The 24,361-nt window shown below is 33.9% G+C and overlaps 1 protein-coding gene across 3 annotated transcripts in view; it reads right to left on the bottom strand.

The window, feature by feature from the left end:
• The window catches only part of POLK (DNA polymerase kappa), a 67,210-nt gene that overhangs the window by 23,298 nt on the left and 19,551 nt on the right, over positions 1-24,361 (bottom strand). For all 3 annotated transcript variants that reach the window (XM_063085125.1, XM_063085124.1, XM_063085126.1), the window contains exons 2-4: positions 18,604-18,768; positions 13,229-13,348; positions 1,321-1,473 (exon numbers count right to left, since the gene is read on the bottom strand). In XM_063085125.1, the coding sequence (XP_062941195.1) occupies positions 1,321-1,473; positions 13,229-13,348; positions 18,604-18,735 (405 nt within the window). In that variant the 5' untranslated portion in view covers positions 18,736-18,768. The remainder of the gene's footprint in view (positions 1-1,320; positions 1,474-13,228; positions 13,349-18,603; positions 18,769-24,361) is intronic.

Below are 24,361 nucleotides of genomic sequence, written 5' to 3'. Positions count from 1 at the left end.
ATGAGTTTAATAGAACAAAAACAATTATGCTTCAAATCTCATTAGGAGGGAAATCTATTAGTTCAGCATACAAAAGGTATGATCTTTGTTAAGTATAAGAAACAATCATTTTGAACTTGGAAGCAATAACCAATTTTTAGGAGGAGGGACATTGTAAGAAAGAAAATATTTTGTGGATTTCAAAAGCAGTGAGTTTAGTTTTGGTTACATGGCAATAGCATGAATGTATCTATGTATACACACATACATATGTGTGTATACATATATAGAGAGAGTCTTAGATGTTCTTAATCAAATATTTGTTGGTGATTTGTAGGAAAGGGGAGTATCCTTTCAATAAACACTGTTTTAGAAACAGTTGTCAGTTGTCTGTATACTCATGGAAGCAGAGATGAAGCACAAACAGATTATAGTTTTATAATAAAATTATAACTCAGAAGGAATTAAGTTTATGGTTATCTAATGCATTGGAAGGAGTCAGGAACAGGTAAGAACTCTACTTGTTTCTCTAGCATGTTTTTTTTTTTTTTTTTTTTTTAATGCTAAAACCCATCTATTCTAGTTGCTACTTTTTAATTCCCAACACATTTTCAACCACATACAGCCATCCTGGTGTCTTTACCTTATATGGTTAGGGTGGCAAAAAGGAAGAGCAACATAGTAATCAGAAAAGCAATTGTTCCAAGTTATGGGAAAAACTATTTAATTGCATTCTAAATGTACTATTAATAATGAAATATGCTACTCTAGAGCTGGGGTTGGCAAACTTATTCTGTAAAAGTCTAGATAGTAATCACTTAGGCTTTGCAGGTCATACAGTCTCTGTTGCCATTACTCAACTCTGCTCTTTTAGTGTACCAATAGTAATAAGTAAGTGGGTGTGACTTTGTTGGAACAAATTCATTTACAGAAAAGGGCACAGGCTGGATTTGGCCTGTAGATCATAGTTTGAAAATCTCTGCTTTAGAGTAACATTTCCTTTTCTTTCTTCTTCAATTCTCCTTAATCAGAACAGTTACTTACAAAAGTTTAATTTGCAATGGAAACATACAATGTTACTCTACTATTTACTGGATTTGTGACTTCGCGCAAGTTAATAAACATCTTTCTGAGTTTGTTTTCTTTTCTGTCAAATGGAAATAAAAACTAGTACCTTAAGGCACGTTGAAAAGATTCAGTAATTGAACATATATAAGGTACCCAGAAAAATACTCAGCAAACTGGTAGACTTCAATAAAGTCTTCTCTGTTCATGAACCAGTAAGGCTTACTTGACTATGTTATGAAATTTCCTTTTTGTTTTTAATCTTTACCTACTTACCAACATACTCACTGTTCCGACAGCAATGGGTTTATCTTTCAGTTCTGGATGGTCCCTCATTTCTACAGCTGCATAGAAAGCATCCATGTCAATGTGCACTATGGTATTGTTCAAATTCCGGCTCTGTTCTAATTCCACTGCAAATTTGTCAACCTTAATTTTGAAAAAAGTAAACATACTTTTAGACAACATAATATTGAAACACCATTAATCACAACATTAGTCTTAATTTAGTAGGTTATCTGTCTACCTGTCTATCCATCCATCCACCTACTCATCTATGAGTATATATTTTACTGTTGTTCATGGGTATTGATGGGTGTATATTTTATTATTGTTTATGGGTGTTTATCTATGTATATTTTATTGTTATTTATTAAGGCTGATAATTGCTTTTATTTTCACAAACACAGACCACCTATTCTCAAACATCATTCCTTACCAACTCTTTGATCTCTCCATACTCCCATGCACATAATAGGAATTTAATAAATATTTATTGAATAAATGAACCATTCCAATTGTTTGTATCAGATGATTCTACTGTTTTATAAATTTAAAGAACTTACTGCAACTGAAAGCTTCAATTTAGGTAAAATAAAGAACTCACATTTGGCTCATAATATTCATGTCTTAAAATAGCTACAAAGAAAATGTACAACATAAGATTATACCTCATATGGTTTTTATAAGCACATGAGTTTATGTTAAATAGTGTTAAAATAATAATAATAATAGCAATAAAACAGTAACTAAATATACTGGAGCATAATGTAAACGTTCTTTCTGTGGAATTGTCTTTTTAATGCTGAAATTTCATAAATGTTAGTCTACACAAATAAAAGTAAAAAACTTAAGCTATAATTTATTCTTCACGAAATTCAATATATATGTCAAATATAACAGTGAAGAATCTTAATTTTTAAGGAATTTTTGTCTCTACAGAGAAAAAGTTAGATTGACAAGAAAGAAGAAAAATGAAAAGAGAAATAATCAAAGTAGGCAAGTGAGAAAAGAAACAGTTTATGTAGCAGACATACTCATTCCTAACTGTTCCTTTCTTGTGGCCTGCCTCTATTACAGAGACTAAAAAAAGCTACTTACTCACTTTCCCAGCTTACCTGGCAGCTCAGAGTGGCTGTGTGTCAGTTTTGATCTACTCAACATATAAGGAAGTTGTCAAAACCATTAAAGTAAAATTGTAAGAGAAGAAAGTTATTAAATGAGCTGGCACACAGAGTATGGACCAGCACCTGGCAAATGGCACAAGTTCAATAAATGTAATCTATTACTAAAAGGATCAGTGAATAGCTGTATAACAAAGCAATCCCAGAAATAAGCAAGTGGTGTGATCTCTAGAATGAAAGAAACTTCCACCATGTGGAGATCCTTACAGTAAGTTTCCTCAAAGTGGAGAGCTACAGGTTTACAATGTAGCTTTTTTCCCCATGCCAGACTTCAATCTTGCCTCCAGTATGCAGAAATTTTTTTCATGCCTCTTTGTTAGAATTATTGTGACACTAGCTGCCCATCAGCTGCAGGTTAGAACTATAATTCCACTTTTAGAAACAATCACCCTGAATCATATGGGTATCTGTCTCCAGTAGACACAGTCAGATTCTCTAGAGGGCGTGTTCTTGTTTAGGCTGCAACTCACTGAATGACCTGGGGTACTCTGTGCCTCAGGCTGTTGATCTGTCTAGAACGCCTTTCCTAGCTCTGTCACAAGTCTGCAAGGATCAGCTCAAATATCTTTTGTAACTTAACTGGATCTCTGTCCTCCATCCCACAAAATTCAATGTTCCTTTATTTCTTTTCCTCCTCTTACTGTGGCACTATTGTATTGGATATTAAATTGTGAGCTCTCTCAGGAGAAAAACCTTTTCTGCCTTTATATTCTTTCCCTCCAAGAGAGACAGAGGGGAGAGACTGGCAGAAGAAAAGGAATGAAATTTATAGCAATATTTTAAAGATGGTTTAAAAAGAGAAAGCATGTGTATGTCCAGAAATTTATCCATTTCCTCCAGATTTTCAAATTTGTTGGCGTATAGTTGTTTATAGTAGTTTCGAATGATTCCTTGTATTTCAGATGAATCAGTTGTAATATCACCTTTTTCATTTCTAATTTTTGTTATTTGAATCTTCTCTCTTCTTTTTTTTTGTTAGCCATGCTAATGGTTTGTCAATTTTATTTATCTTCACACACAAGCTCCCAAAACTGAGCCAGGAAGATGTAGAAAATCTGAACAGACCAATAACAATAAAGGAGATTGAAGCCGTTATCAGAAGGCTCCCAACAAAGAAAAGCCCAGGACCAGATGGATTCACAGCAGAATTTTACCAAACATTCAAAGAGGAATTGACACCGATTCTTTACAAACTATTCCAAAAGATTGAAACGGACGCAAATCTCCCAAACTCATTCTATGAAGCAAACATCATCCTGATACCAAAACCAGGTAAAGATATAACCAAAAAAGAAAACCGCAGGCCGATATCCTTGATGAATATAGATGCAAAAATCCTCACTAAGATACTAGCAAACAGAATACAGCAACATATATGTAAAATTATTCACCACGATCAAGTGGGATTCATCCCAGGGATGCAAGGTTGGTTCAACATATGCAAATCAATAAATGTGATACACCATATTAATAAAATCAAACACAAGGACCATAAGATCATCTCTATAGATGCTGAAAAAGCATTTGATAAAATTCAACACTCATTCATGATAAAGACCCTCTATAAGTTAGGTATAGATGGAAAGTATCTCAACATAATCAAAGCCATATATGATAAACCTACTGCCAATATCATCCTGAATGGGGAAAAGCTGAAAGCTTTTCCTTTAAGAACAGGAACTAGACAAGGATGCCCACTCTCACCACTCCTATTCAACATAGTGTTGGAAGTACTAGCCAGAGCAATCAGAGAAGAGAAGGAAATAAAGGGCATCCAGATTGGAAAAGATGAAGTCAAATTGTCCCTGTTTGCAGATGACATGATCCTATATATCGAACAGCCTAAAGCCTCTACAAAAAAACTCTTGGAAGTGATAAATGATTTCAGCACAGTAGCAGGATACAAAATCAACACACAAAAATTAGTAGCATTTCTATTCTCCAATAGTGAACATGCAGAAAGAGAAATCAAGAAGGCCTGCCCATTTACAACAGCCACCAAAAAAATAAAATACTTAGGAATTGAGTTAACCATGGATGTGAAAAATCTCTATAATGAGAACTACAAAGCACTTCTGAGAGAAATTAGAGAGGATACAAGAAGATGGAACGATATCCCATGCTCTTGGATTGGAAGAATCAACATAGTGAAAATGTCCATACTACCCAAAGTGATATACAAATTCAATGCAATCCCCATCAAAATTCCAATGACATTTTTCTCAGAAATGGAAAGAACTATCCAGACATTTATATGGAATAATAAAAGACCACGCATAGCCAAAGCAATGCTGAGCAAAAAAAATAAAGCTGGAGGCATAACACTACCTGACTTTAAACTATACTACAAAGCTATAATAACCAAAATAATATGGTACTGGCATAAAAACTGACACACTGATCAATGGAACAGAATAGAGAATCCAGAAATCAACCCACACACCTACAGCCATCTGATCTTTGACAAAGGCACCAAGCCTATACACTTGGGGAAGAGACTGCCTCTTTAGCAAATGGTGCTGGGAGAACTGGATATCCATATGCAGGAGAATGAAACTAGACCCATACCTTTCACCATACACTAAAGTCAACTCAAAATGGATTAAAGAATTAAACATACACCCTGAAACAATAAAACTTCTTAAAGAAAACATAGGAGAGACATTTCAGGAAATAGGACTGGACACAGACTTCATGAATATGACCCCAAAAGCATGGGCAACTAAAGGAAAAATAAACAAATGGGATTATATCAAACTAAAGTGCTTCTGCACAGCAAAAGAAACAATTAACAGAGTTAAAAGACAACCAACAGAGTGGGAGAAAATATTTGCAAAATATACATCTGACAAAGGATTAATATCCAGAACATACAAGGAACTCAAACAACTTTACAGGAAAAAAACAAGCAACCCAATTAAAAAATGGGCAAAAGAGCTAAGCAGGCATTTCTCTAAGGAAGATATACAAATGGCCAACAGACATATGAAAAATTGCTCAACATCACTCAGCATCCGGGAAATGCAAATCAAAACTACACTGAGATACCATCTCACCCCAGTTAGGATGGCTAAAATCCAAAAGACTCTGAACGATAAATGCTGGCAAGGTTGCAGAGAAGAAGGAACTCTCATACATTGTTGGTGGGACTGCAAAATGGTGTAGCCTCTATGGAAAATGGTATGGAGGTTCCTCAAACAATTGCAGATAGATCTGCCATAAGACCCAGCTATCCCACTGCTGGGAATATACCCAGAGGAATGGAAATCATCAAGTCGAAGCTATACCTGTTCCCCAATGTTCATCGCAGCACTCTTTACAATAGCCAAGAGTTGGAACCATCCCAAATGTCCATCATCAGATGAGTGGATACAGAATATGTGGTATATGTACACAATGGAATACTACTCAGCTATAAAAACGAATGAAATACTGCCATTTGCAACAACATGGATGGACCAAGAGAGAATTATATTAAGTGAAAGAAGTCAGGCACAGAAAGAGAAATACCACATGTTCTCACTTATTGGTGGGAGCTAAAAATAAATAAATAAATTCACACACACTCACAAGGAAACCGGGGGGAGGGGGGGGCGGGTAGGAAGACATAACAACTACAATTCCTTGAAGTTGATATGACAAGCAAACAGAAAGGACATTGTTGGGTGGGAGGGGGGAGAAGGAGGAGGGAGGGGGGTTTTGGTAATGAGCCACAATAATCAACCACATTGTATATCGACAAAATAAAATTAAGAAAAAAAAAAAGTAAATATTCAATAAACATTTAAAAAAATAAAAATAAAAAAATAAAATGTCATCTGATTTTAAAAAAAAAGAGAGAAAGCAGTATTAATAGGAAAATTTTGAAGGAGGCTAACTACTAGGAAGATACTGTACCTAATAATTGGAGCTTTATTTTTAATATTACTCTAACTTACCAACTTTCTATTACCTCAGTTTTAAAATAGAGAATAGTATCCTAACTAGATGTAAACAAATTATGGAGACTAATATGAAGAAAGGTAGACTAAAAACTAATCTATATTAATCCAGAAAATATGCACAAAATATGAGTTGAGTGAGAATAAGGAAGTGACATCTGAAATATCATGACCCGGAATCGTCTAGAAAAGAAAAAGATAAATGTATAGGAAACCAAATGGGAAAAAATTCTCCCCAAGCTCAAATATTAAAGCTCTGACAGTCTCTTCAGCAATCTATTCCTTCTTGTGCTTAAAGCAAGTGTACGTTGCAAAAAGGAAACCTCCCCTCTGCATGACTCACATATTCCACTTCCCTTTACTGTATCTCTCATTAGTCACCTTTGTCTGAACTCTTCTTTTTCTACATCTACAAGATACACAATACCACTGCTTCTTAAAGTTTCTTCTACTGAAATCCTCATTCATGGTTTCCTTTCTTCCATTTTCCTTCCCAATAACTTTCAAGTTCTGATCTGAGTCTCTAACATGTACATTGTTTCTTTTTTTTGTTGCTCAGAACTGGTATGTGTCACAGTGGTTAAGAATAAAGGCTTTGGTTTGGGTCCCAGGACTGCCACTACTCATTAGTTACATGACAGTGAGCAGGTTAACCTCTCTCATCCTTACTTTCCCTATTTGTTTTTGTTTCTGGCAGGGTGGGGGCAGGGGAAACAGCTGGCTGGTAAAGTGATTGAACCCTGGACATTGGCGTTATGAGCACCGTGCTCTATCCAACTGAGCTAACCAGCCAGCCCCCTACTTTTCTTATTTGTAAAGTAGGACTAAACCAACCTCAAAAGGTTGTTGAAAGAATTAAAAGAGACATTCATGTAATGCACTTATGTAGAGATACAGTAAGGTCTTAATGATATTACCTATAATTTCAAAAGTAGAAATGACATTTATTGAGTGTATTATATGTGTCATATATTATGCTAAGTGCTTTCTATGCTAACTAATTTACTGGTTAAAATAATTCAGATATCATAATTATCATTCCCATTTTATAGATGAGGAAACTAAATCTCAGTAAGATTTTTTGCCCTGAATCATACAGCTGGTAAGTGTTAGAACTAGACCGGAAACGAGGTTACTCAAAAGACTGTGTTCTTTCTATTATTTTATAATGTTTTCCTAAAATAGATTTTAAAAAGTCTTTAACATTGATATATGCTCAAACTAAATCCTAATGGTATGTTTTACATCCATACTAAAGATTATTGAGTAAATCTGAGTTAATAAAATCAGTTGTTAAAATGGTCAAAATGCACTGATTTGCTGTGTAGTTGCCATTTAATATAACATGGATATTTGTCTATTCAATTTATAAGCCCATGTTATTACAAGATATTTTGGCAGTTACAAAAATGACTGTGTCTTTAAGAAGTCAAACAAGGGTGGAATAGGGTGGAGAATGCTTAGAGGGATTCTGAGTAACACGCTGGGAATGTTAATGCCTGTAGAGTTTATTTACCTTGGCTTAACTAGCAACAATTCATACTATCATATCACACATAATAAAATCTAGTACTTGAAAATTTTATGACTCTAAAATATAAACAAATTTCCCGTAAAAATATCTCCGTTATTTCAGACCTTCTTGACTCCTTAGAATTTCTCCAATCCCCTCCTACTTATACAACTCCTTTTAGAGGAAGCGCAACAAATGAAGCAATTTAACAATCAACATAAAATACATTTCCTGCCATTCCCTTTGCAAAAGATCCTAGAGAGCCCCCCGTGAAATAGTCAACTGAAACTGGAACAAAATCTGAAGTTCTGCTACGCAATGGAAGGTATTTTCTATTCCTTCATATTATTAGCATGCTTAAAGATATAAACTTTAAAAATGATATAAACAGCAAAATGTTGTTACATAGCACCATTCATATGTACTGTATATTTAAAACTTTATTAAAGATATTTATAGAGTATACATCAGTAAAACTTAAAAAATGTCTGGAAAGTAAATTGCTTAACAATATCAATTTAAAAAACAATGTATTATCAACAGAATGGAACTTTAAAAAAAAAACTTGATAAAATGATGCTTATGTTTACTTGAAAGAAACAATGTGTAAGAAAAACACAAAATATTTTAAAGAATTATAATGAAGAATAAAATACGATATTCTTACTGTACAATAACCAAAACTGTATGGTACATACAGGAAGAGACTCAATTGATTAGAAAGAATCCAAAAATAAATCAAAGTACAATGAGAACTTAGTATTTGGAAATGTATCATTTCAATTCAATAGAGAAAGGATTCATGATTCAATAAATGGTGTTAGGACAAGTGAATCACCATTTAGAAAAAATAATACAATTTAGGGAAAATATAATACCATTTAGCAAAAAAAATCTCACACCTGATATCAAAACAAATTCCAAATTGACTAAAGATCTGAATATAACAAAATCTATAAAAAATATTAAAAGAACATACAGGCTTGGTTGTGAGGAGTAATTTTCCAAGCACAATACCAAAGCCAAGAATAAATTTTTTTTTAAATACTCTTGCTGGAACTAATAAACAATTATAGCAAGGTTGTAGGATATAAGGTTAATACACAAAAGCCAAACACTTTCCTATAATATCATCAATGAACAACTGGAATTTGAAATTAAAAACATAATACAATTCACATTAGCACCACCAAAACTGAAATACTTAGGTATAAATCTAACAAAATATGTGTAAGATCAATATGAGGAAAACTAAAAAACTCTGAAGAAAGAAATCAAAGAACTAAATAAATGGAGAGATATCCCATGTTCACAGATAAGAAGGCTCAATGTTATCAAGATGTCAGTTCTTTCCAACTTGATCTATAAATTCAATGCAATCCCAATCAAAATCCTAGCAAGTTATTTCATGAATATCAACAAACTGATTCTAAAATTTATGTAGAGAAGCAAAAAACCCAGAATAGCCAACACAAAATTGAAGGAGAAGAACAAAGTTGAAGCACAGACACTACCCAACTTCAAGACTTACTAAAAAGTTACAGTAATTAAGGCAGTGTGGTACTGGTAAAAGAATAGGCACATAGATCAATGGAACAAAATAAGGTGACCAGAAATAGACCATATAAATATAGTCAACTGATCTTTGACAAAGAAACAAAGGAAATGCAATGGAGAAAAGATAGTCTTTCAACAAATAGTGCTGGAACAAGTGGATATCAACATGCAAAAAAATGATCTAGACACAAATCTTATTCCCTTTACAAAATTAACTCAAAATGGATCACATACTTAATGTAAAATGCAAAACTATAAAATTCCTAGAAGATAATATAAGAGAAAATCTAGATAACCTTGGGTTTGACAATGACATTTTAGATACAACACCAAAAGCATAATCTATGAAAGAAAGAATTGAGAAGGTAAACTTCATTAAATTTAAAAATTCTGCTCTGAGAAAGACACTGTCAAGAGAATAAAAAGACAAGCCACAGATTAAGAGAAAATATTTGCCGAAGATATATATGATACAGGACTGTTACTCAAAATATACAAAGGACTCCTAAAACTCAACAATAAGAAAACAACCCAATTAAAAAATGGGCCAAAGGGCCGAGCCCGTGGCGCACTTGGGAGAGTGCGGCGCTGGGAGCGCAGCGACGCTCCCGCCGCAGGTTCGGATCCTATATAGGACTGGCCTGTGCACTCACTGGCTGAGTGCCAGTCACAAAAAAGACACACACACACACACAAAAAAAATGGGCCAAAGACCGTAACAAATGCCACACCAAAGGATATATATAGATGGCAAATAACCATATAAAAAGATGCTCCACATCTCACCAGGGAAATGCAAGTTAAAACAACAATGAGATACCACTATACACCTATTAGAATAGCCAAAATCCAAAACATTGACAACAGCAAATGTTGACAAGAATGTATAGCAAAAGGAACTCTCATTTATTGCTGATAGGAATCAGAACAGTATAACCACTCTGGAAAACAGTTGTATGGTTTCTTTTAAAACTAAACATATTCCTACCATGTGATCCAGCAATTGTGTTCCTTGATATTTATCCAAAGGAGTTGAAAACTCTGTCCACACATAAAAGTGCACATGAAATGTTTATAGCAGCTTTACTCAAAATTGCCAAAACTTGGAAGCATTTCCTTTAGGAGGTGACTGAATGAATAAGCTATAGTACATCCAAACAACTGAATAATATTTAGCACATAAAAGAAATGAGCTATCAAGCCATCAAAAAACATGGAGGAAACTTAAGTGCCTACTACTAAGTCAATCGGTCTGAAAAGGTTACATACTGTATGATTTCAACTACATGACATTTATATGAAAAAAGTAAAAAGATGAGTGGTTGCTAGGGATTAGTGGAGAGAAAGGGATGAATATGTAGAGCATGGAAATTTTTTAGGACAGTGAAACTACTCTGTACGATACTATAATGGTGGATACATGTCATTATAAATTTGTCCAAATCCATAGAATGTACAACACCAAGAGTGAACCTTAATGTAAACTATGGACTTTGGGGGATAATGATAGTGGTTCATCAATTGTAGGTTCATCAATTGTAACAAATGTACTTCTCTGGTGGGGGATGATGATAGTAGGGGAGGCTATGACTGTAGGGAAACAAGGGGTACACGGGAACTCTCTGTACTGTGAACCTAAAACAGCTCTAATAAATAAAGTTAAAAAAAATACCATTGGATTTGATTATATAAACATTTAAAATTGTATAGGAAAAAAACTCCTGCAAAATTAAAAGACAAAGAACATATTGGAACAATATTTACAACAAATGGCAAGAATAATCCTTAATATATAATATGATCCTATAAATCAAGAGAAATGAACTCCCCTAGAAATGTGGCAATGAATATTGCTTTGGACTGCTAGTTGAATCCCAAGATCCATTCTCTCTTCTTTCTATAGTAACAGAATTTTATCTGGACACATGACCACCCAGCTAGAGAATATGTTTTATAGCTTCTGTTGCAGTTAGGTGTGACCATGTAACTTAAATTCTTGCAAAAGAATGTGAGCTTAAGTAATACATGCAATTTCTTTTTCACTTGTTAAATAGCAAATTACCTGCCTTCAATTTTTTACCTACTCTTTCTCTCTTACCAAGAGATGGAATATGGATTGGAGACAATCCATTTTTATCAGTCCAGGTAAGGATAACACCAGGGGATGATGGAACATGATTTAAAGAACCTGGGTCTCTAAGTTACTATGGTAATCAGAGCCACCCCACCAGCTGGAACTACTTACCTATTAGGTGATAAAGAAATAAATTCTTATTTAAAATATTATATTTTGGGGTCTCTTGTGCCAGCTACTTAGCCTATATCCTAACAAACAAGAGGAAATTTCCACAATAAGAAAATATTAATGGCTAACTAATATGTGAAAAGATGTTCTTTCTCTGTCAAAATCAAAGGAAGAAAAATTAAAACAACCATGAGAGAATATTTTGGACTCTGTATAAGCAAAAACTAAGACTGATAAAACTGATAAAATCTAGTTTTAAACAAGAATATGAGGAAACCAATGCTCTTATGTTAAAAATGTAAAATGGTACCATTTTTGGTGAAAATAACAGCACTACAGTGTAAAAATATATGAATAAAAAATGATCACCACAGGGTTGTGTATAAAGCAAAAAACTAGAACCAGCATAGGTAAGGTAAATAAATTATGGTACCTCCATAATTTTAATGCTATGAATCCTTAAAAATGGTATTGGACAGACAAATCATCCTTTGTCACAACAGCAGACCACTTAAAAATTACCTTGTGCTCTAGGAAAGCATATACCAAAAAATGACACATTATAGTTTGGTAAAGAAAACATAAAATTTATGATCTCTGAACTCTATCACAAAAGAAAGATTTTGTAGCATGTTAAATTAATGCTATAATTTTTTTATGTTATAGCCTAGAGCTTTGTTAACACTGGATCAGATTTTGATAGAGAATAAACTCATCTGGCCATGACTTGCTTTATTAGCAGAAATCTGACTGCTTTGAGTTGTGAATCTACCACATGGTGTCCTGCAGCTGGGTTCTTGCAAACTTTTCTACTGAAATAACTTTTAACAGCAGAGGACAATTTTGTGTATTTACTCCCCAAAGATCCTAGAGAAAAAGCCAAAAGCCTCCAAATTATTAGAAGTCTTGTGTTTTATCTTAGAAATTTATGTACATTTGGCATTCTAACATATAGCGTGAGTTTTTGGTTTACTAAAACATGATTATGTTTCAAGTTACTTTCTAATTTAATTAGTTAACATGTTCCCCCCAATTTTATTTTGCAAAATAAGCACTGCAGAAAGCACTTATCATATGGCCTTTTTTAGCTGCAAATAATGTATATAATAATGTATATATATATATAAATATATAAATAATGTATATAATAAAAAGAACATAGGCTTTGAGTCAAATCATAGCTCTGTCAACTACCTGTTCTATAAAGCTGGGCAAGTTACTTACCCTAATTAAGACTCTACTTACTCCTCTGTAGAATGGAGGTGATAATGTCTAGGTGTGGAGTCTTTATGTAAATAAGTAGAGCAATGCTTAGCAAAGCACATGCATTTGCTGAATGTGTATCCTTTACAATATAATGAACATTTACATTTCACCTTGTTTTTATTTGACTTGATGATAATGCATTTTAACTGCCAACTATTATTCTACCAGCTTCCATTTTACTTAATAATTGAATTAATACCTGTAATTGTGCTTTCTTTAGCTGCTGGCTGGTAATTTGAGCTTTTTGTTGTATCATATTTTCAATTCGTTGATTGACTTGCTTTTCCTTCTTGAGCTCGTTTTCATAAAATCTGGACCCCTATGAAGGAAAACAAAACAAAGCATAGGAAAAATGTTTTAAGGAAGACATCATTATAGTATAACCTAGTGGCTAAGAATACAGACTATAGAATCAGAATGATTGAATTCAAAACTTAGCTCTACTACTTACTAGCTGGGTGACCCTAAAATTACTTAATCTTTCTATGTTTCAGTTTCCTTATCTGTAAAATGAATTTATTAATAATTATCTAAATCACAGGATTGTTGTGAGGCAGTACTTAGAACAGTACAAGCTCCCTGAGATGAGTATATATCTGCATTCCAGAAAAGAACGTGTCCTAGGTAGGATCCATGGAGCATATGCAAGGCCTTAGTTGGTTAGGTCATAAGTTATCTCTTTCACTCCATAAATAGTATTTTCAAAAATTTAATGTTAAATCATTAAAGAAAATGTAGAAAATACTCTTAAAAAATTACCCATCATTCCATTACTGAACTTAGTGTTTATCTATTTACCAGGTTGATAGACATTTAGGTTATTTCTGCTTCTTGGCTATTATGGAAAATGCTATGAATATTTGTGTACAAGTTTTTATGTGGACATACACTGTCATTCCTCTTGGATATGTACCTACGAGTGGAATTTCTGGGTCATGTGGTAACTCCATACTTAACCTTTCCAAAGTGGCTAAACCATTTTACAATCTTACAAGCAATGTATAAAGGTTCCAATTTCTTCACATCCTGGCCAACATTTGTTACTGTCTGTCTTATATTATAGCCATTCTAGGCAATAACAGTGTAAATGGCATCTCACTGTTTTTTTTTTTTTTTTGGCAGCTGGCCAGTACAGGGATCAAACCCTGGACCTTGGTGTTATCAACACCATGTTCTAACTAACTGAGCTAACTGGCCAGCCCTATTTCTCTGTTTTTTAATTTGTATTTCCTTAATCAGTAATGATGTTGAGCATATTTTCATGGCCCATGAGCCATGTGCATATCTGCTTTACTAAAATTTCTATTCATATATTTTGATTGGGTTGCTTGTCTTATTACTGAATTGTAAGAATTCTTTACATATTCTGGATATAAGTTATTTATCAGATGTGTTTTGCAAATATTTTACCCAAGTAGGTTTCATATCTTTTTATTTTTTAATGATGTCTTTTGAAAAACAAACATTTTAAATTTGGATGAGTTATGATTTCTCAGCTTTTTCTTTTACTGACTTGCTTTTGGTGTCATATCTAAGAAATTTCCACCTCCTAACTTAAGTCTCAAAAATATTCTCTTATGTTTTCTTCTAAAAATTTTATTGCCTTCGTGCTTTAAATCTATTTAGAGTTCATTTTTGTGTGTGTGGTGTGAGATGAGGGTCTAAATTCACCTTTTTGGCATGTGGATATCCAGGTGTCCTAACACTATTTATTGACAGCCTATCCTTTTGCCTAAGTACTTTCATCAAAAATCAGTAGACTATAAATATAAAGATTTATTTCTGGACTCTCGATTCAGCTCCATTGGTCTGTATGCCTGTCTTTACGGCAGTACTACCCTGCCTTGATAACTGTAGTTTTATACTAAGTTTTGAAATCAGAAAGTCAAAGACTTCAAAGTTTGTTTCTTTTCAAAATTGTTTTGGCTATTTTAGGTGTTTCTCATTTCCAAGTAAATTTTAGGATCTGCATGTCAATTTCTGCAAAAAAATAAAAATAAAAAGCCAATGGAATATTGATGGGGGATTACATTGAATCTATAGGTCAATTTGGGGAAAATTGCCATCTTAACAACATTGAATCTTTTCATTCTTGAACACAGAATGTCTCCCCATTTATTTAGATCTTTAATTTCCCTCAGCGAATTTTTGTAATTTTCAGGGTACAAGTCTTGTACTTCTTTTGAGATTCATTAGAATTCTCTATATATGAGATGATGTCATCTGTGAATAGAGACAGTTTTAGCTCTTCCTTTCTAATCTGGATGTCTTTTACTTCTTTTTATTACCTGACTGCACTGGCTAGAACTGTCAGGACTGTGCAGAATAGAAAAGGTGAGAATGGAGATTCTTGCCTTGTTCCTGATTTTAGGGGGAAAGTATTCAAACTTCCACCATAAAGTATGATGCTCACAATAGGTTTTTTATAGATGCCCTTTACTAGATTGAGGAAGTTCCCTTCTGTTTCAAGTTTATTAAGTGTTTTTAGCACAGATGGTGGTGGGATTTTGTCAGATATGCTTTTTCTGTGTCTACAGAGATAATCATGCAGTTTTGCCCCTTTTTGTTCCATTAATATGGTGTTTTACATTAATTTTTGGAATGTTAAACCAACCTTGCTTTCCTAAGATAAATCTGACTTGATCATTGTGCAAAATCTTTTTTTTTTTTTTTTTTTTTTTTACATATTGTTGGATTCAATTTGCTAATAGTTTGTTGAGGACTTTTGTATTTATAATAATGTATAACATCTTGTGTTTGGCTTTGGGTACCAGGTTGATACTGGCCTCACAGAATGAGCTGGGAAGTGCTCCATCCTTCTCTATTTCCTGGAAGAGCCTGTGGAGTATTTATACTATTTCTTCTTTAAATATCTGATAAAATTCACCAGAGAATCCATCTTGGCCTGGTATTTTTTAAAAAAATTTTTGGTGGGAAGATTTTTAATCACTAATTTAATTTCTTTCCTTGTTATAGGTCTATTTAGATTTTCTATATCTTCTTGAGTCAGTTTTGCAAAACTATGAATTTCTAGAAATTTGTCCAATTTATTTGAATTTATTTTAAAATACTCTACCACCTCCCATCCACCTCCAAAACTTATTAGGGGAGGGGTGAGACAGATGAAAAAACATTTGGAAAAATCTTGATAATTGTTGATGCTGGGATTCACTTTACTATTTGCTCTACTTTTATGTATGTTTAAAATTTTCTGATAATAGTTTTAAAAAAGTAAATTATATTGCTATGAAATGGCAATTAGAAAAATCTCAATTTAAAAAAGATGCCATTTATGGTAACCCTCTACACAAGAGAAATATATATTAATATATGTGTTTTACATATACCAATCATATGATATATTCAATTATATGATGTATGTATGTATGTATTCTTTTCAAGAATACATATATATCGTAAAATTTATATGGAAGAGGAAAGGTTCAAGAATATTCAAGATACTCTTGAAAAAGAACAAAGTACAAAAAAAATTGTTCAAGCAGATATCAAGACTTATTATAAGTATTGTAATGAAGAACATGTTGAAGGTACAAGAATAGGCAAATAATCCAGTGGAACAGAAGAGAAAGAGCTGTAGGTCAGTAGGAAAAGGATGGACTATTTAATAAATGGTACTAAGACACAAAGAAGAGAGAGGGAGGATCTAGGATAGGGAAATCTAGGGTAACGTACATATTGTATTTCTTAACCTGAAAACTAGGCTGATAGGTTTTATTCTTTTTCTTTTTTAAAAAAACATTTTTATAATGAAAATTTCAAAAAAGTCTCTAACAGAAAAAATAGAGAGATTAATACAATAAATACACATATAAAACTATCACTGGGATTTAACAACTGTCAACATTTTACCATATTTGCTTCATTGAATTTTTAAGTGCAACATTTTAAAGTAAATTACCAATATCATGACATTTAGTGTTTATTACATACAGTATTTCAGTATGCATCTTTAAAAATAAGGCTACTTTCTAACTTCATCATAATAACATTATAACATAATTTTGTTAGCTAACGAAACTAACAATAATTCCTTAACATTACATAGTACTCTCTCCATATTCAAATTCCACTAAACATTTCAAATGTCTTTTACTGCTGATTTGTACAAACCAGTATCCAATCAGGGTCTATCTACATCTGCTTATTACATCTCTTAATTCTCTTTTACTTTTTTCTTGCTTTTAAAATTGTATCTTTGTTTTACAAGCTTAAAATTATTTTTCCCTCAACTTTTTATTTTGGAATTTACAAATCTTCAAAAAATGAAAGAATAGTACAATCAACCCCAAATGCCCTAACATAGTATCACCACTTGTTAATATCCTGCTACATATGATTTCTCTCCCAAGTTCTACATAAGTGCATGCGCACACATGCATGTGTACACTTACACACACTCCCACCCCTTTTGGCTAAACAATTTGAAAGTAAGTTGCTACAGACATCAGCATACATTTCCTAAGAATATCTCAGATTTTACACCTTTCTGCATGTATATTTCATAATATGAATAATGTATATTTCATAAATGAAAGCAAAAAAGTGGTAGAAAAAACTTTTAAAGAATTATTTTATACCCCTGGAGAAGGCCATATGTAGCTGAGTAATTCAAAAACATAAAAAGAAGCAAACAAAAAATTTCTGCATGGGAGAAAACTACCATAAGCAAAGTCAAAGATAAACAATTATCCAATGGACAAATGTGCATAGGGTAGGAACATACAGTTCATAAAAAAGGAAATATAAATTGTTTTTAAAATATAAAAAGTGTACAATCTCAGTTTTCATAAGAGGAATGCAAAGTAATGCCATACTGTGTTACTCAGATTGGCAAATCCAAAAATTAAGTAATACATTGTGTTAGCGCAGTTTCAGTATGATAATGCATACTCTCATATACTAGTGGTGGAAGTGTAAATTGATACAACCACTATGGAGGGTAATTTGGCACTTCATAAAAATTACATATGCAGGTATTCTTTCATGCTATATGTATTTGGTGTAGTCATTCCACTTCTAGGACTCTCTCCTATAATTTTCCTTGCACAAATATAACATTATGAAGTACAAGGTTATTTACTGTAGTATTGTTTATAAAAATAAAAGGCTATAAATAACTTACATGTCCATCAATAAAGATTCTGATTTGTTTGACAAATTATATCTAAACATGCAGACATAAAAAAGAATGAAGAACTTGAATCTTATACAAAAAGACCTCCAAGTTATATTAACTGGAAAAAAAAAAAAAACCCAAAGAGCAAAACAATTACAGTATTCTCCTAGTGGGGTTTTTAAAAAAGGGGGAAAAAGAACATGTACATTATTTTACTTTTGCTTGCATATTATATGCATGTAAAGTAGAAAGTTGGATAGCAAGAGCAACAAAATAGAAGGGAGATTATTCCATATCCTTTAGTAGCTTAATAATATTATAAATTAAAATATTAAAAATTTTAATAAAAATATTCAAACCTTAATGATTTTCTTTTAAACAGAAAGTTTAAAAGTTACTAAATTAATTAAAGATATTGAAAGAAAAAAGAAACATACCTTTGTGGCTTCCATTATAATTTTGTTAATTTTTTCTTTATCTAATCCTTCCATTCCTGCTTTATTATCATTAAGTCCCATCCTAAGCAGAAGGTCATCTTTGTAATTGTCATTCTCCTTTGTGCTATTCATGGTGTAAACTTAAAATGGCTTTTTAAAAATTATCTGAAAAAGCATACAAAAATAAACACTGCTTTTAAAAGTATCCATGGAGGGGCACTTAAAATTTTAAATGATAAAGAAATCAGCAAAACAAATTTTTTAAATGACAGTTAAAATTTTTTAGCTACTGAAAAATTATTACTCAGATTTTAAAAATTACTTTCCCAAGATTACTGTACTCTGAGGGAAGAAATGAATTAACATTTCCTGCATGCTCTGTGCCAGCCACTATGCTTGGAGCTTTACATGTGAACGCTGAAACAGCCCTGAAAGACAGATATTATTATTCCCAGTGTAACAAGATAAGAAACCTAAGTCTTAGAACATGTCTATTGATACAGATATGCTAACAAATGGCAACATCTGTGTTGAAACCCAGGTCTGAGTCCAAAATTAGTGTTTTTACCCAGATTAATACACTGTATAGAAAACAAATACAAAATAACACTTTACTACATGTTAAGTTAAATAGTATTTATTATCTACTGTATGCAGGACCCCATTCTTAAGGCAGTAAAAAAAATACAGAGAAAATAATATTATCTATTCACTTCCAGGAAATGATTATATTGTACAATGCAATGTCACTTCTAAGGTTAAAAAATCCTTTCAAATAATAATTAACATCTTTACGTCATTCTTTATAGTTTACCTTCACATATATTAGCTTTTAAAAAATTTTTACAACAACCAGGGCTGGCCAGTTAGCTCAGTTGTTTGGAGTGTGGTGTTGTAATACCATGGTCAAGGGTTTGGATCCCCATACTGGCCAGCTGCCAAAATATACATATATCTTTACAACAACCATGAGAAACAGATTTTGTTACTGTCAAGTTAGGAAGGGAAAAAAATGGAATTTCAGTGAGATTAAGTGAATTGCCCATCAGAAGTCTGCTAGTAAGTGGAAGAATTGGGATTTGAATCCAAGTCTTCTAATTCTAATGCAGCTACCATGACATCACAGTTACCACCAATTTGGGGTTCACTTGTGCGATAAATAAATGGCCGGGCCGGGTAAAAACAGCTGCCACAAATCTACCACAAATTATGATAGTGACTTCTTATTTTCATCATTTAAAGAGCGCTCATTTACTCTCTTCTGCCTTGAGGATCTTTCCTTAACAATGCTGCTTGCGTTTTTGGCACCAGCAAAGAATAAAAAGAATTTTGGAAGGAACTTCAAATACTGTGACTATTAGGGGCAGTTCCATTAGAACAAAAAAAAAGTGTAGATCACAGTAGTTCTCAAATTTTGCTGCACAGTATACCCACCTAAGGAGATTTTAAAAACCTTGATGCCCAAGTCTCATATCATAGCAAATAAATCAGAAGATCTGGGAGTAGAAATCAGATAGCAATATTTTTAAGAGATGGCCAGGTAATTCCAGTATGCCCCAAAGTATAGGAACCACTGGTGTAGATGTTGTTTTTCAGTACCAAAGGGAATATAGGCTGGTTTTCTGTTCTCATCACTTGAATTTTTTTTCTCTTCAATTATCATATTCAGCCTATTATTTCTCTGTATTTTGGTTTATGCTTCAGTAATACAATTACTTCTCATTTCCTTTTTTTTTTTTTTTGACCAGCAAGGGGATCGCAACCCTCAGCAGGGTGTGGTCGCGCCACGCTCAGCCAGAGCACACCGGCCATCCCTATATAGGATCCAAACCCACAGCCTCAGCGCTCCCAGCGCCGCACTCTCCCGAGTAAGCCACGGGGTCGGCCCTACTTCTCATTTTCTAGTAAAGCAGGTGAATGTAACTCAGTCATAATTTACCATACCATCATAATGAAGAGTGAACAGGCTAAAATACAGACATCCTACGTTTAAGCTGCCTTGCCCTTTAGATGATGACATATTTTAAAGGAAGAGAAACATTTACTGAGTGACTACTACTTCACTTGTGGTACTGTGTATTAATTAGCCAAAAAAAAATCTAAGAATTGATTTTGATCCTTAATTGGCTCCGAAGAACTAGGTTATCAGCAATACTAGGACCAGGCAAAATTGTGAGACAGGTGAAGTTAGTTTTCAGCTACCTTCCTGCCTGTTGATGCCTAATTACCATGCAATTATGTCCAGTTTCATAGGCATGTGTTTAGCATCATCTACATGCCTATGACTTCCAGGTTTACAGAAGCACTTCAAATGCCTGTGTGACATCTCAAATTTAACATGTCCAAAACTGATCTTATCTGTCTCCGTCCCCCAAACCAACTCCATTTGCACCTTCCTCATCTCAGTTGAGAGCTACTAAAATCTCTTCCAATTGCTCATGCACATAACCTTGGAGTCATTTTTGGCCCCTCTCTTCCTCATAGACCCACATCCAAACAGTCAGGAAATTCTATGGGCTCTGCTTTCAAAATGCACCTTGAATCTAACCACTTCTCACCATCTTCACGGCTTTCACTCTAGTCTGAACCACTGTTATGTCTTGCCTGGATTATTACAATAGCCTTTTAAATAGTCTTTCTGCTTCTACCCTTGCTCTCCAGCAATCAATTATCAACACAGTCCAACCGATTCTTTTAAATCACAAGTTAGATCATGTCACTCTTTTGCTGAAAATTGTACAGTGTCACCCCATCTCACTCCAGAATAAAACCCAAAGTCCCTAAAATGACCTTCAAGGCACTATAGAATCTGGATTCCTACTGCCTACCTACCCTCATATCTAATACTTTCCCCCTTGTTCAACTACTCTCTAGCCACACTGGTCTCTTTGCAGTTCCTCAAATCTGCTAGACACACACTAACCTTAAGGCCTTTTTCACTGGCTGTTCCTTTCCCCTGGAGGGTTCTTCTGCCTGATATTCTCTTGACTAAACTCCCTCATCTCCTTCAGGTCTTTGCTTAAATGTCACCTTCTCAATGATGGCCTACCTTGACCTCCTATTAAAAGTGTAGCCTTATAACCCCTACTACCCTCTCTTCCCAATGCCCCATTGTTTTTTCTAACATAATATATATTACTTATGTTTATTGTCTACCTTCCCTGTGAAAATGTAAGCTCCATGAGAGCAAGGAACTGTTTTTGTTTTCATTGATATATCAAAAATGCCTCAAGCGGTGCTTGACACAGAGTAGGTGCTCAATAAATATTTGTTGAATGACCCAACAAAACTCAGTTTATATCATTTTCTCATTCTATCAATCACATAATCACATTAAAGATCAGGAGAAAAACTGCTTTTCTGAAGTTAAGAATTTTAAAATACTTGTAGTTTTTCGTTGTTTCAACATTAAATATGTAAGAACATTTATGAAAGCTAAACAACTTCCCATCTTACTTCAGATGAAAGAAATTGCCTTAGGTTTTAAAATACTCACATTAAATAAGAAATTTGCCTCCAAGTAGGCCAAATTATTTGTTTTCAAAATACCTTGAGAAAAATTTTTTAAAAAGCAAAGAAATGAGGAGGGTATACAAAAGGTCATAGTACGTAACAAAAGGATGACTGGATAAAAATTTCCCATGGTTAAAATCTTAATGATGTACTGAGTTATTTTGTTTCTTTGTACGTTTTTTTGAGAGAATTTATTTTCTCCTCTCATGGCCTTTTCTGAAAATGAGAGCTTCTTAAATCTTCTTTGTAGAAGTCACTGTAGCAGCAAAAGTGATCTATTTTTTTACAATACTGTTAGTGATTTCTTCCTTTTTAAGATATAGCCAACCTCTCTAAAGCTGGGAAAAAAAATGAAAGATGAAAATAGGAAATATGATGTTCTATAAAGGTTGGCTACATTTGCTACAAAAAGCTAAAAATATATATCAATAAATGATAATGAATATTTTCCAACAAGTTACCATATGCCAAGCAGGTACTATGTGCTTAAGAAGCATCCTTTCATTACTCCTCGTCATTACTCACTAATTTAAATATCTCAATAAAGTATCTATTAATAAAATACATAAAGAAATTGAGGCTTAGAGAATTTACATAATTCACCCATGATCACAAGAGGTAGCCAAGCCAAAATTCAAATCCAGAATCTGTTGCCAGTGCCCATATTGTTAACCAGTACACTAAATATATAACTACTTCCTCAGATGCCAATTTCATCTTCATTCCCAAAAGATATATCAGATATAGAATTGAATTGACAATTTTTATCTTTTCCTTTTCATTCTTTAAAGATGTTGCTCCACTCTTTTCTAGCTTCCATTATTTCTGTTAAGGCCATGATCATCAAATTGTTGTTTCCTACACATAATGTGTCATTTTTCTCTGCTTTCGGGATTTTCTAAGTTTGAGTAGGCTGTGCCTAGGCACTGTGTGCTCCACACTTATCCTGTTTGATGTTCTCTGTGCTTCTTAAATAAGTAAATGTATATTTTCCTAATTTGAGAAGTTTTTGACCATTATTATTTCTTTTTCTTCCTCTTCTTGAAATCTCTCTCTCCACTGCTTCTGGAACTTCAATTATCTATGACTCCTGTTATTACTCCTTTAATATTGTTCCATGGGTACCTACTTGAGTTTCCTTTCTAAAAGAAATATTGGACAGGGGAGGCATCCAGGCAGGCAGGAGAATAGGCCAGCCACATGTCAGACCCCTGCCCTGCCTGTGCAGAAGACAAGACCCTGTGCTGCACCACTGCTGACAGGGGAGGCACCCCAGCAGACAGGAGAACAAGCCAGCCACCTGCCAGATCCTCACCCCATCTGTGCAGAAGGCAGGATATCACGCCACATTGCCGCTGATGGGGGAGGCAGCCAGGCAGGCAGCAGATTAGGCCAGTCACCCACCAGACCCCTGTCTACCCATGCAGAAGGCAGGACCCTGCACTGTGTCACTGTGGATGGGGGAGGCAAACAGGCCAGCCACCCGCCCAAGCCTGGCACACCCATACAGAAGGCAGAACTCTGCTTTCCGTGACACCGCCATGAGGCTTCACATGGCTTCCACAGAGATGGTCTACAATAGCCACCACCACAGCTAATACTGTTGCAATGATGGCTCGCTGGCTTAATAACATCCACGACTACTGTGCAGGTGGCCCACTACACATTTGACTTCATTGGCACACAGAGACTCACTGGATGAGCCTGGAAAAAGAGGAAGAAGTCTTTCTCCTCAAAGTCCACTCCAGAGTTAATAGAAGAAGCAACGGATCTACTAGACAACCAAAAATCAACATAGAGCTATTAGAAATATGAAAAAATCAGAAAATATGACACCATCAGAGGAATTCAGTAACTCTCAAGTGCCAGACCCTACAGAAGAGGAAACACTTGAAATGACAGAAAAGGAATTCTGAGTTACTATCTTAAGAAAACTCAATGAGACAGAAGAGGACTCTGTAAGACAACACAATGAAACAAGAAAAAATATCCAGGATATGAAGGAAGAAACTTACAAAGAGATTAATACTTTAAAAAAGAATGTAGCCGAACTCCTGGAACAGAAAGACACATTCAATGAAATAAAAAACACAACAGAGAGCTTAAGCAGCAGATTAGAAGAAGCTAAAGAAACAATATCCAAACTCAGAGATGGTCATTATGAAATAACTCAGGCAGACAAGAAAAAGGAAAAGAGATTTAAAAAAATAAAGAATCTCTAAGAGAGCTAGCAGACAACCTTAAG

This window comes from Cynocephalus volans, chromosome 2 (assembly GCF_027409185.1).
Source record: "Cynocephalus volans isolate mCynVol1 chromosome 2, mCynVol1.pri, whole genome shotgun sequence".
Lineage (NCBI taxonomy): Eukaryota > Metazoa > Chordata > Mammalia > Dermoptera > Cynocephalidae > Cynocephalus > Cynocephalus volans.
This window is presented reverse-complemented; position numbering and strand designations above follow the sequence as displayed.